This window comes from Leucopleurus acutus (genome assembly GCF_964270905.1).
Source record: "Leucopleurus acutus genome assembly, chromosome: 1".
NCBI classification, from domain to species: Eukaryota; Metazoa; Chordata; class Mammalia; order Artiodactyla; family Delphinidae; genus Leucopleurus; species Leucopleurus acutus.
Genome location: NC_139142.1, coordinates 140,585,547 through 140,599,525, shown reverse-complemented (window position 1 = coordinate 140,599,525; position 13,979 = coordinate 140,585,547). Strand labels below are relative to the sequence as shown.

At 48.3% G+C, this 13,979-nt stretch overlaps 1 protein-coding gene across 2 annotated transcripts in view; it reads left to right on the top strand.

Moving 5' to 3' along the window:
- Nucleotides 1-8,242, top strand: part of HEXA (hexosaminidase subunit alpha) — a 38,875-nt gene extending 30,633 nt beyond the window's left edge. For both annotated transcript variants that reach the window (XM_082862308.1, XM_082862307.1), the window contains exons 4-14: nt 246-292; nt 865-975; nt 1,842-1,943; nt 2,430-2,562; nt 3,493-3,673; nt 4,605-4,691; nt 4,950-5,022; nt 5,686-5,869; nt 6,037-6,127; nt 6,827-6,931; nt 8,017-8,242. In XM_082862308.1, the coding sequence (XP_082718434.1) occupies nt 246-292; nt 865-975; nt 1,842-1,943; nt 2,430-2,562; nt 3,493-3,673; nt 4,605-4,691; nt 4,950-5,022; nt 5,686-5,869; nt 6,037-6,127; nt 6,827-6,931; nt 8,017-8,080 (1,178 nt within the window). In that variant the 3' untranslated portion in view covers nt 8,081-8,242. The remainder of the gene's footprint in view (nt 1-245; nt 293-864; nt 976-1,841; nt 1,944-2,429; nt 2,563-3,492; nt 3,674-4,604; nt 4,692-4,949; nt 5,023-5,685; nt 5,870-6,036; nt 6,128-6,826; nt 6,932-8,016) is intronic.
- Nucleotides 8,243-13,979: the final 5,737 nt, after the last annotated feature.

Genomic DNA, 13,979 nt, shown 5'->3' with positions numbered 1-13,979 from the left:
TATTGCTAGGAGGGGCACAAAAACCCCTCACGCTGCCACCTCCCCAAATAAAATACAGAGTAAAAATAGAGACTGGCTTCCTACTATCCCCTTTTCGTAACTGTTGAGAACCATCAAGCCTACACTAGATCCCCTCTCACTGTGTGCCCAAGCACTGTGCCGTGCCACATGGGAACCTTCCAAATGGTTCCAACTCTTTACCCACCTCCCTAAGTCTTTCCATCTGCCTCTCTACTTCCCTGCAGGTCTGGAGACTTTTAGCCAGCTTGTTTGGAGATCTCCTGAGGGCACGGTGAGTGTGGGCCCTCAAAAAGGGCTCCTTTTAAATCTCTGGGGGACACACACACACACACACACACACACACACACACACACACACACACAAAATCTCTGGGGTTTGCTCCCAATGTTGAGAGTCCTGGAAATATCTTATTTTACCTTAAACAGAGTCCTGGTGGCTTGAGATGGCCCCAAAAAAGAGTATTCAAGGAGATATGGATGGAAACTGGTTTGGTAGATTTTGCCAGTTGGGGTATAACTTAGTTCCCCTGAGTCATTGTTTAGACATGACCTTGAGACGACACTGCTTTGAAGAAAATATTAACAGTCAGTGAAAATTTGGAATGTGTGGGCTGAGTGGTATGTGGGACACCTGTATTCGGCTGGCATGGGACAGTTGCTCTCTGGACAGGTACCTGCTTATGGTCATCGAGGTAGAGGTGTGTGGTGTTTGTGGAGACAGTTACCCTGCAGAACAGTCACAGGTTGGCTTTTCAGGGATCTTGGAAGACTTTTCTCATCCCCCTCCACCCCACTGGTGAATTTCCTTTGAATCTTAACATGTTCAGTGTTTGGTCCACACAGTTCTATATCAACAAGACGGAGATTGAGGACTTCCCCCGCTTCCCTCACCGGGGCTTGTTGTTGGATACGTCTCGCCATTACCTGCCACTGGCTAGCATCCTGGACACTCTGGTACCCAGGCCTTAAGGCCTTCTTTGCCCTCAGGGTTCTGGGGTAATGGGACAACAGATAGATCAGGTGCCATATTCTTAAAGAGTTACAGAGAGAACGTGCATAACTTAATGAGCTCCCGGGAAAAATGTAAAAGATGACCTGCTCCAAGATTCAAAAAAATAACAAGAGTGATTTAAACCTACCCCATTTGGCTACTGAGGACCAATGTCCAGGCTATCTCCAGCGATGCAGGAAGTGGTTTGGGGAATTGACTAAGCAGAGCTAACTTTAGTTAGTACAAAGTCATAGGAAAGAGATGTCCAAAAGCCTTAGCTGGGGATGGTCCTCACTGTCTTGAATTTGATGGGCAGTCTGACCTGACAGTTGCTGATCTAGCTCACGTGTCTAACTTTTCCTTTGCTCTCCTGATGGAACCAAAGACGTGGACACATCCACCAGTTTTGGCATCTGAGATTTATGGATTATGGGGCTACTAAATTCACAACAGACCTCACCGTCTGGATAAACACTAGTCAGACAACCCAAAACAAATGGCAGGAGGAAATATTAGTTTTCAGGGTATTGTGGGGCTTTCTGAAGACCCCAGGGTACCACGGAGCTGCAGCCCTCCTCTCGATGTGACCATAACTCATCCCCCAAAGAGGAGATACTATTTCTGTCAGCCACCTTTGCATGTGCAGGGTCTTCCCCTTCCCTCCACGCCAGGCGCAACCCGATGCGAAGGTCTGATAGGGAGAACCCGTGAACACTTAGCAGGAAGCTGGGCAGGTCGAGCCTGTTAACGTGTGTGGAGCAGCCTGCCAAGCTTGGGGCTGCAGCCGGAGAAGTTGTGCTGAGTTAACTGTGCGTGCTCTGACCTACAGGATGTCATGGCGTACAATAAATTCAACGTGTTCCACTGGCATCTGGTCGATGACCCTTCCTTCCCATATGAGAGCTTCACTTTTCCAAACCTCACCAAAAAGGTATGCCTTAATTTCGCCCAGACCAAGTTGATGGCTTGAAGTCTGAACCTGGCTATGGCGCCCTGCTGGCAAGGACACCAACTCTCCTCCTAACCAGCCAGTTTTAGGGACACACTGACATATAGGGGGCGGGCACTGGATTTGGAGTCAGGAGACCTGAGTTCAGGTCCAAACTACACCATTAATTTGCTCTGTGACCTTCAGGAGAGAATCTCTCCTGGTCCCATTTTCTTTTTATTTATCTATATTTGGTTAGCTGGGCATAATGACTACCTTATTCATCTCACTGGCATCACGGCACTGAGATAAGACAGTAGATGTGATAGTTTGTGGGAAATTATGATAAAGTTCCTTGAAGACCCCTGATACCAAAGGGCTCTTGGTAGATTTTCTGATATCCAGGGGAGTCCAGAAGGCATTTTGAGTATCCTTTCCTCTGCCAGCCTTCAGGAAATGAGGTCCTGAATGGTGTTTTATACCTTCCAGGGGTCCTACAACCCTGCCACCCACATCTACACAGCACAGGACGTGAAGGAGGTGATTGAATATGCGCGGCTTCGGGGTATCCGTGTGTTGGCAGAGTTCGACACTCCCGGCCACACTCTGTCATGGGGACCAGGTAAGAATAATGTCTGGAGGTGGAGGGAGGCTACTGATTCTCCTCAACGGGACTTTAGGATATTGGCTCTTGGATGTAGCATGCCTCAGCCTTGGTCTCTGGAAGAATGTTTTCCATCAACTTTTTCCACTGGGAATATAGATAGGCAGAATTTACTTTGGGCGAAGGAGCCCGCTTCTGACTATTAAAATATGGGCGGGGACTTCCCTGGTGGCTCAGTGGTTAAGAATCCGCCTGCCGATGCAGGGGACACGCGTTCGAGCCCTGGTCCAGGAAGATCACACATGCCGCGGAGCAACTAAGCCCGTGCGCCACAACTACTGAGCCTGTGCCCTAGAGCCCGCGAGCCACAACTACTGAGCCTGCGAGCCACAACTGCTGAAGCCCGTGCACCTAGAGCCTGTGCTCTGCAACAAGAGAAGCCACCGTAACGAGAAGCCCATGCACCGCAACAAAGAGTAGCCCCTGTTCTCTGCAACTAGAGAAAGCCTGTGCACAGCAACAAAGACCCAATGCGGCCAAATAAATAAATAAAAAGGGCAAATTCTTCTCAGACGTCCTTGCCTCATGATGCCCTTGTAGGTTGTTGTGCCCTAGCGTGGAAGAAAGATTTTGCCAGTTTGGCTGGATCAGGCTCTCCGCTTTTCTGCCCATAGGCTACGTGAGGGCAAACTTTGGGACCAAGGGTGACCCCTGCTGGAAAAGTGTATCAAGGCAGGAGTATGTGTGTGACAGTTGTCTGTGTATGATGGTGGACATACTTGTATTTCTTTGATTGTCACTAAATGCTCATAATTACCAGTGTCTGTGAATGCCTGAGTGTTCCTGTCTGTGTGCATGTAATGTCTGAACGTGATTGTCATCATGTATATGACTGTATGTGGGGTCTGTGTATTTGTGACACTGGTGTGAGGTTCTCTATTGCCTTAGGTGTCCCTGGATTATTAACTCCTTGCTACTCTGGGTCTCACCCTTCTGGCACCTTTGGGCCAGTGAATCCCGCTCTCAACAATACCTATGAGTTCATGAGCACGTTCTTCTTGGAGATCAGCTCTGTCTTCCCAGATTTTTATCTTCACCTTGGAGGAGATGAGGTTGACTTCACCTGCTGGTATGAGCCCTGTGACCTTCCCATCCTGGCCTGACGAACTGCCTACTCAGAGTAGAGGTTAGCCCGTGAGAAGCTACCTGTCTCAGGTGTTCCTCATCTGTCTCCATCCTGATGGCTCAGGTCTTCGGCCTTTTCTCTCTCCACCTACAGAGAGGCCCTACCTGATTTTGGCAAGGCTGTGAATGTGAAACTCTCCTTTCCTCCTGTCATAGCCTTGAGATATTTACAGAAAAACCAGCTCTGGGCACAGAAGTGTCTTGGGAAAATCAGGATAGAGAAAAACAATCCCTGCTTTTGGCAGCTTAAAATAGTCTGGTTGAAGAGACAGGACACATATGAATTCGAGGCTAATATATGACAGTGTCTAGTTAGTATTACATTGTAAGCTTCCAACCCTCAGATCTGCTTAGCTCAAAAGAGGCTCAGGGGCTTCTTGGCAAAGTGGGCACTAGCGCTGGATCTGAGGAAAGAGTGGAGGAGGGGAAAAACAAAATGTAGACCTTGTGGGGTAAGGGAGCTGCAATGGGTGACAGACAGCAATGCTTGTATCCAACTGGAATAAAGAATAAATACTAAGGGAAAAGCAGACTGTGCCCAGGGTGTGGGAGGTAAGAGACAGAAGACAGAATCCAGTGTGCCGGAGCCCCAAGCCTAGACCTCAGAACCACGTGTCATAGCCCAGAGAGATTGATATGTGTTCTCTTTGATGGTGAACTTGAAGCTCTTCAGATCCAGACTCAGCCTATGTCAGTGGCCCTCTTCATTTAATTTTGTTTAGCCACACCTCCCAAATTTGTGGCCTCTTGAGATCCTCAGTCGATTGGTTTTTCAGGTGAAAAAAAGGAGTTGTGGGAGGCCAGGTGATACATCCCCAAGCTCTGGGCTTTGAGGATGTCAAAAGAATTAATCTTCATTTTCTTTTGGGATTCAGGAAGTCCAACCCAGATATCCAGGCCTTTATGAAGAAGAAAGGCTTTGGTGACGACTTCAAGAAGCTGGAGTCCTTCTACATCCAGACGTGAGGAAGGAGGGAGGGAGGGCAGGGTCCCTGGGGGTCAACTCCTGTGAAGTCCTCACTTTCCATAGCAGGACCAGGACCTGCTGGACCACTCTCTGGGCCCTTGAAGGGGTCCTTTGTCATGTCCTTTCGTTGGAGTGGTTGATTCCCACTTGGTCAGTCAGGAATGGGCCCCTAAGCAGGCTCAGCCCCCAGGGCACTGGCACCTGTAGCACAGAGCCTGTCTGAACTGAGCAGACATTCCCTTTACTCTCTAAGGCTGCTGGACATCGTCTCTGCCTATGGCAAGGGCTACGTGGTGTGGCAGGAGGTGTTTGATAATAAAGTAAAGGTGAGCCAGGGGCAGAGAGAAGGGGCCACCCTCGGTGCCTCCCCATGGTCTCCCATCCCTTCCCTGCTCCTGTGCGTGTACAGAGGCCTGAGCCCTGGGTGTGGATGTCAGGGCCTCCATCTGTCTTCCCTCACTGTGAACTGAACGAGTTATTTCTGCTGCTAGGTTACTTGGGATTCCTGAGACTGGCATGATGGGTTGGGTTTTCCTGCCTGTGTCATAGACTAGGATCTTCCAGGTCTGTGAGCAGGGCTACCTTCTCCTTCATTGTTGAGCACTAAGATCCCAGCTTCCTGCCACGTCAGGGGCTCTGCAGGAACCTCGTCCCGTCCTCAGAAGCATCTGGAGATGCTTGGACATGGTAGCTCCTGATCTGTTGAGTCTCCTGGGCCCCACTGCTTTTCTCCCTTAGCTCACAGCTGGTGTTACTATCTCAGTGTAGACAGGGAAGCTGCAGAAGGACTGGGGGAGAGGCAGCAGGGAGCTCTCCTAGGGCCTGTGGGACCCTCGGCCTCTGCACTGGGCTAGAAACTCAGTTGTTAGGAGTCACAGAGAAATGCTTTGCTGCTGGGGAGCAGAGGGAACACACACCCCTTGGCCTGGGTTGCTTGCATAACACTGTGGCCCGGGAATCTCCTACTGCCCTTTGACCTTTCCTGACAGGTTCAGCCAGACACAGTCATCCAGGTATGGCGAGAAAAGATGCCTGTAAGGTACACGAAGGAGATGGAACTGGTCACCAGTGCCGGCTTCCGGGCCCTGCTCTCTGCCCCCTGGTACCTGAACCACATAACTTATGGCCCTGACTGGAAGAATATCTACATGGTGGAGCCACTGGCATTTGAAGGTAAACAGGGAGCTCTCCTTGCTGCCAAAGGCGGTTGAATGGGGTACAGGGCGGGAGGCAGGAGATTCTGGGCTGGACATTGCAGGTAAAGAGACGAAATGACCTATCTGAGGAGTGGGCCATGTTGTGAAGGCGGTAGAGGCCTGTGGTTGCTTGTTTTCCCTCAGGTAGCCCTGAGCAGAAGGCTCTGGTGATCGGCGGAGAGGCCTGTATGTGGGGAGAGTATGTGGACAGCACAAACCTGGTCCCCAGGCTCTGGTAAGGGCTACCTGGGGACGTGGAGGGTTGGGCCTGTGGGCGTGGGTTCTCCCTCACAGGCTCAATCCCGTCCAGCCTCGCCCAGCTGAGCACCCTCCTTTCAGGCCTGGGAGAGAAGGGGCATCGCAGTGTTGCCCCTGTTTGTATGTAAGTCACCTCCCGCCTGACTTGCGTATTTACTCCTCCAGCCCATAGATGTGTCGGATGGAGACTGTTGTCCCCATTTCACAGATAGAGATAAGGAGTCCTGGAGAACATGTTGAAAGAATGTTGCTTTCGGGATGGGTTGCCCAGGATCCAACAACCCTGAAGTGCATGGCCCTGTGATAAGACTCCTCTATGCTGTCTCCTCAGAGGCTGCAGCCCCTCACCAAGTCTGGTTGGGTGTATAGAGTTTACATTTTGAGAACAGCTGCTCGGCCACTGTTGTATCCGTGTTCACGACGCCTTTAAGACGTACTCTGGTTCCCATGTGTTTGGGAGAGGAGGAGATGGGATCACGATCCCCATTTTGCTGAAGATGGAGCTGGGCCCTAGAAGTCCCTGTGAGCCCTCCAGCCGGCTGTCACTCTGATTAAGGTGTTGATCACGTCCCTTGGCCCCGAGCTAGTCCAGGGTACCTAAACAAGAGGCTGTGGGTGTCCAGCACCCTTGCCAGGGATCCAGGGCCCAACATGGTGCATGTCCCCTTTCCTGCAGGCCTAGAGCAGGGGCTGTTGCCGAGAGGCTGTGGAGCAACAAGATGGTGACCAACCTGGACTTTGCCTATAAACGTTTGGCACACTTCCGCTGTGAGCTGCTGAGGTACGCAGGCCATGGGCAGGTTGGGGGCTGAGGACCCCTACTGACAGGAAAAGAATACTGATAATAGCTAACACTTGCAGGGGCATACTGTGTGTGGCAAGCCCTGCGCTCAGCCCTCTGCCAGCATTGCTTCATTGAATCTTTACCATAACCCTATGAGGGGGATGTAGTATTATCCCCATTTCAGAGGTAGGCAGCTGACGCACAGAGCAGTTAAGTAACTTGCCCAAAGTTGCTCAGAACCAGGATATGAACCAGGCTGACGTCAGAGTCTGCGCTCGTAGCCATGGCCATGATTTTATGGGTTCTCATGACACCTGTGCCCCTGTTAGGATGGGCCTGCGTAAGATGGTCATTTCCCTGATTCATTCACTTACTAGGTCTTGAGGCCCTAGGGGAAACAGCCTAGTAGAGAGGGGAGTCCCAGGCTGAGAGCCAAGCATGGTGGGGTCTAAACCTCAACTGTCTGTAATTTACTGGGCGACTTTGAGCTAGTTCCTTACCATCTCTGAGCACATAACTTATTTGGGTAATAAAGGAGGCATGCCTAGAGGTACCCTAAGGAGATTGGTCAGGTCCTGGAACTTGTGAGGCTGAGACCTAAGGATGGGATTTCATGTCCACACCCAGTGCGTGGGCTGGACAGTGCCTCGGTTCCCCCCCTCACCACATTTACAGAGTTTTAGAGCCATTAATGGGGGCTCCGTGGGCCAGGAGCACTGGGCACCCCTTAGGCATCCAGCTTTTTTCTAAAGAGACTGAGTTATTTGGAGTTGGGGCACAGAAACAGGCAAGTTAGAAATACAGAGGTGTTCCTCAAGGTTCCGGGGTGTCCCTGTATCAGAATCACCTGGGGCACCTGTTCAGATTGCAGATTCTTGCCAACACACGGCCCCACCCCAAGCAAGAATCTCTGGAAGTGAGCCCCCCCCCCAAGGAATTTTGGTGTCTAGTGGCAGATTGAACTCCGCTGAACTGGGGGAAGGGGAGACCATTGGTTGTGGTGGAGAAGGTGTTGCTGGGGCCCAAGACCGACCCCCTTCCGAGGGGCTCATCTCGCCCTGTTCCTTTACGTCCTCTCGCAGGCGGGGTGTCCAGGCCCAGCCCCTCAGCGTAGGCTACTGTGACGTGGAGTTTGAACAAACCTGAGCAAGTACCCCAGGCACCGAGGAGGGCGCTGGCCCTCGGAGAGCGGCCGCGGGGCCAGGTTTCCACTGTACCCCCCCCGGGGGACGGGGCCCCTCGCCCACGTGCCCGCGTGCCTGGAGACAAGGGGGCTGGTGTTGGTGCTGGTGTCCAATAAAGAGTGATGTGGCGTTCTTCTATAATGAATGTGGATTACCTGTGTGAAAAAAAATGTGAGTGGCCCTAGGGTAAGGGAGCTGCCAGAACTGGCCTTCTGCCCCTGAGGGTGATGGGGCTCAGCAGGGCCCCAGCCAGGTTGGGCTCAGTATCTGCCCCTGGAGGGATCTTATAAGTTGAGGGCTGGGAATGAAACCTGTAGCCTTTGTGCTGTCCTGCTCCGCCTGAGTTATGATGCCTCTCCAACCCCGCACATAGTCCAGACACATACGCCATCCTTAGACTCATCACTTAGACCTCCAAGGCTTCTGTAGACAGAAGACACCATAGGGGACCAAAGAAGTTCTGGGAAGCAGCAGGGGCTCCAGCCCCAACCTGGTTACAGAATAGCCCCTCCCCAGTGCATACTCACAAACTTCCCTCCCCTAGAGCGTCTCTTCTGCTTTGGGTTTCTTGTTCCTTCAACTGCATGCAACCATTATTAAAGATTGAACACATACTATGGTCTTGGCACTGTGGTAGGTGCCAAGAATTTGAAGGACTTAGTCCCCAGAGGCCCTGTTCAACTCCCCAAAATGGCAGCAACTTCCACCCCTCCTCCCGCCCATTTTCAGTCCAGTAGCATCTTCTCAGAGAATTGATGGCGCAGCTGAGACCATGACAGGGAAGCCCCTGGGGGACCAAGAGGTGGGCATGTGGCTCTGGAAGAGTGTCTTTGCACAAGTTGACCAGTTTTCCCTAGGAGGAACTGGCTCATCGTGGACCCAGACTTCCTCCTAGCGGTTTCATGTTCACCAGTGACAGTGCAGCCCAGAGGCTGGGCAGTAGTGGACAGCAGCTGTTTTAGATGAGGATTTCTTTGACCTTTTTTTTTTTTTTTAACCTGGTCCTGGGCTGGAAGGACAAAGGAGAGGTCCCAGGCATTTCTTTCAGAAAGTTTCCAATCTAGTGGATACAGAAACTTGGGGAAGGCAGGCCTGAGAAGGGATCTCAGTAAAATTTGGTCCTTAAATAGCATCCTTCAGTCCCTTGATCATGCTCCTTTGGGGACTTGGTTGGACATACACCTGCCTGGCCTTCTTGCACTGTTACCATAGGGGCAGGTTGGGCACCTTCTACCTGCAGAATCCTCTAGGGAAGGGGTATTCACACAGCCCAGATAAGCCGAGCCCAGGGCTCTGGCCTGGAGAGACATGAGTTAAGGCTCTACCATCTGTACCCACCAAAGCAGCACCCTTACTCTCTATTACCCGGAGAAGACTTTGGGGTAGTCCCAGGCAAGGACCTGCAGAAATGCTGCTATACTTCAAGTGCCCCTGCTTCCTTTCTGATCATAACTGGAATATTGCTATTGTTTGGGATAAAAAGCTCAGACACTAAGTTGTAAGTCTCAAGTCAATGAAGGAAGAGACCATGAAAACACTTGTATTAAAGCAGTAAAGGTCTATGATTTCTTACTCGTCTCGTAAACATTTTCTTTAATGTTATTTTTACAATTAAAAAAATCAGTGTGGCCTGATCAAGTGGTGGGATGTGCTGATCCCCAGCCTCCACCACTGCATCTCTGGGCCCACTGATCATGACAGCATTTACCTGAAGGTCATCATCAGACCTTGAACTGCTGACAGGTCAGAGACAGTGCCCGTAGCAACCGCCCAGTCGGTTCCGATGCACAAAATCACTGCTTCCCCACCTCATCTCCCTTAACCTGTCCCACCCTGCGCTGGGCCAGGCTCCTCTGGCCTGCTTGTGTTCTCTGTTCACCACCAGGGGGCGGGGAAGTGCCTGGACTGATTTCCTGGCTCTAGTTATCTTTGGGCACAAAGGGTCCACCCCTGCTCTCCTCTGAATCTCCAAAGGATGCAAAGCAGCCTTAATGGGAATATAAGTAAAGGAGTGAATGGAGGCTGGGAGGACATTCACCTCCTTGGTAGGAGTTGAGGCAGTGAGCCAGGTACCCCTCCCTTCTTGGAAACCTGATGTTTTGAGGTGCACCTCCATGGATTAGCATAGGGATAGGATAGCAGAGGACTTGGGAGCACAGGTGCTCCATAGCACTAGTGATGGGGGACACAGCAAGGGGCAAGGAAAGCCAAATGATACTTGGCTCTCCAAGGGAAAGGTGAAAAAAGGATTCTATGATATAGACTGAATTTAACTGATATCAGTGTAGATGTACACGCCTAGTGGCAACATTGCTAGCACTCTAAAGTTGAGATTTTTATAGTTTTTGTCAATATCACTTGCAAGATTAATCAGTACAGGCTGTGACAATTGTGTATCATGTGCTTTTTTTTTCCACTAAGAAAGAAAATAAGTAGGAATTGTCTTTGTCTTAAAATCATTCTGTATTTTTTCCTTTATAAATAAACACTGAAAGTTTGAAAATCAGTGTCCCTTTATACTGTTAATAAATATATAAATAATATAAATACATATTAACTACCTTCAGTGAAACATTTACTTGTTGATTGTTTTTCAATACTGTTGACTCTAACTATATATAAATCTTCACAGTTGTTTTTTAAAATCCTTTTTGAAGTAGCCCTGTGTGTGTGTGTGTGTGTGTGTGTGTGTGTGTGTGTGTGTGTGTATTTTCCTGCATTTTTCAGTGAGGTTTTTAAAAATGGAAATGTCCATGAACCTTGCTTATTTTCACAGTAACAGCCATATTCTAACCACATCCATGTTAGGTCTTCCCTGCCACAGTAAGAACTTTTATTTAATGATTTCAAATGTTTCAAACAGAATACTGTAGAGAGTAAAATAATACACACAGTATAACCACCACTCAGCTTTATCACATCTCAATAGTTGTATTTGCTTCAGATTTTTCTTTTTAAGAGATGAAACATTATATATGTCCCCCTTCCCGGTTCCATTCTCTTGCTTCTCAAAATAACCACTTCCTAGCTTTTATTTCAAATCTTACTTCCTCTGGAATATCTGATACTTAGCTATGATTTTTCTTCATTGTTAATAAATTCTTTATGGCTCACTTCATAGCAAATTAGGAAGGGATGTTTTGGGAAGCCACTCAGAAAAGGGGTGTGTGTGTGTGTGTGTGTGTGTGTATAGATAGACCAGCTGGCAGGCAGACATGGGAAGAGGGACATCTGTGCTGTGCTGATGTGCTGCTGGACTTAAGACAGGATGTTGGGGGCATCTGGATAATTATTTATTATAAAAAAAGATATTTAAGAGGAAAATATTCAGAGAAAACTATGCAAATGTTTGTCTATACTCACATAAGTCAGAAATCTGAGTGAAGATATTTGGGGAAATCCATCCAGGGGAACAAAAATGCTTTGTCATTTTTTTTTTTTTAAATATATTATTTATTTATTTATTTTGGCTGTGCCCGGTCTTCGTTGTGGCACGCCGGATCTTTTCGTTGTGGCATGCCGACTCTTAGTCGTGGCATACATGCGGGATCTAGTTCCCAGACCAGGGATCGAACCCGGGCCCCCTGCATTGAGAGCGCAGTGTCTTACCCATTGGACCACCAGGGAAGTCCCTGCTTTGTCATTTTTTATGTGCTTGCTGTGTCAGGCGCTGTTATAAGCACTCGATTGGATGTTAGTTTATTTAATCCTCATCCCAACCAGTGAGGTAGGTATCAATATTATCCTCACCTGACAGATAAGGAAACAGACACAGACAGTTTAAATGATTTGTTCATGGTTAGATAGCTAGGCTGAGTCGGAATTTGTGCTCAGGGACTATGGATCCAAGCTCGCCTAGTTAATTCTAGCCTGTCCTGCGGCCCGCCATCAGCTACAGCCCCAAACTGAACCAGACATCTTCCTGCTCTTGAGCTCCACGTTCAGACAGATACACAGATAAAGCTGGGTACTCAACTATGTCTGGGCTCAATTTCCTCCCACTTTTCAAACTCTTCCTTACAAATGGTTCCTTTCAGCACACACATGTGCACAATCTCCCTTGTCTTTTTTTTTTTTTTAATTTTTTTTTTGGCTGCGTTGGGTCTTTGTTGCTGCACGCGGGCTTTCTCTAGTTGTGGTGAGAGGGGGCTACTCTTGGTTGCGGTGCGCGGGCTTCTCATTGTGGTGGCTTCTCTTGTAGCGGAGCACAGGCTCTAGGCACGTGGGCGTCAGTAGTTGCGGCACACAGGCTCAGTAGTTGTGGCTTGCGGGCTCTAGAGCACAGGCTCAGTAGTTGTGGCACACGGGCTTAGTTGCTCCGCGGCATGTGGGATCTTCCCGGACCAGGGCTCAAACCCGTGTCCCCCTGCATTGGCAGGCAGGTTCTTAACCACTGCGCCACCAGGGAAGCCCCATCTCCTTTGTCTTTAAACAAAAACTCTCCGGCCTGCTTTTTCTCAGTCAGGTTGCCTGAACCAACTGCAAGTTTGGCTCCATTTCTCCACTTCTCATTCAGTCCTCATGGCCTCACTGAGGCCAACAATAACCTACATGTTGCCGAGTCAAGGGACATTTCTCAATAATAATGAAAACATTACTTGACCTTTCCTTGTATTTTGAGATTTTGATCACTCCTTTGATACGCATTCTTCCCAGACTTCTCTGACACCATCCTTCCCTGAGTTTTCTCCTACATCTTTCATGATTGTTTCTCAACCTGCATCTCCTACATCTTTCATGACTGTTTCTCAACCTGCATCACTGACTCTTCCAGCAAACTCACATCCCACAACCAATCATGTTTTTAAGGGTCTGTCCTCTTTCCTCTTCTATACTTTCTTCTCAGTGATCTCGTTTACATACAACCAAATCTTTAACTATATGTATATATCTATATCCATATCTATATCCTCTGAGCCCCAAACTCATCCACTTCATATCACCCGAAGCTCATGTGCCAGACAGAATTCATCACCTTTCTTCATAGCTCCCTACTCCACTCCTATACCACTCTTCTGCCACTCATTTGAGCCAAAATCTGGGAATCATCCTTAATTGCTCCCTATCTGTCACAATTGCCTTCTAATCTGTCACCAAGTCACGCCCACTCTGTATCAATAAATCTTAGAGCCATTTACTCCCCTCCATCTGCACTGTCACCATCTTTTTATAAGCACATAACATCTACCCGGAACTTGGAAGAGGATCCTGATGCACCTGCCTCAAGTCATCTTTTTAAGCTGTAAGTCAGGTTATGTCAATTTCCTGATTTTAATTTTTCCAAATTGCCCCCTTGTCTAATTCACTTAGCAAGGTATGTTAGTCTCCGACTTCAAGATGATGTGTCTCTTGAGCTCTCCATCATCATTTCCTGACGCTACCTGCGTTAGTCAAGACTTCTTTAGTTGCAGGGAAACAACTCAAATTGACTTAAGCAAAAATAATGAACAAATAAAAAATAACATTGCCTCATGTAACTGCATGCCTCATGTAGCAAGAGTCAACAATTATATGATCCTAGGAATAAATCTAATGAAAGACATATAAGAACTTTATAGAGTAAATTATTAAAATTTTCAAAAACACCCAGATGTCTTTGGAAAGAAGACCCAAATATAGATATGTAACATGTTCAAAAATGAGATGACCCAATATTGTAAAGATTTTAAAATTATTTATAGATTCATTGGGATCCCAGTTAAAACCAAATTTTATTTTTATTCTTAATGTAATGAATAACAGTTTGTTCAAAATAATAACAGCGATGTTATTGATTATGATACCTTATGGATAAGTGAAATAAATGACAGCAATGTTGTGAAGGATGGGAGGGGGAAATTGGGAATACTCTATTATAAGGT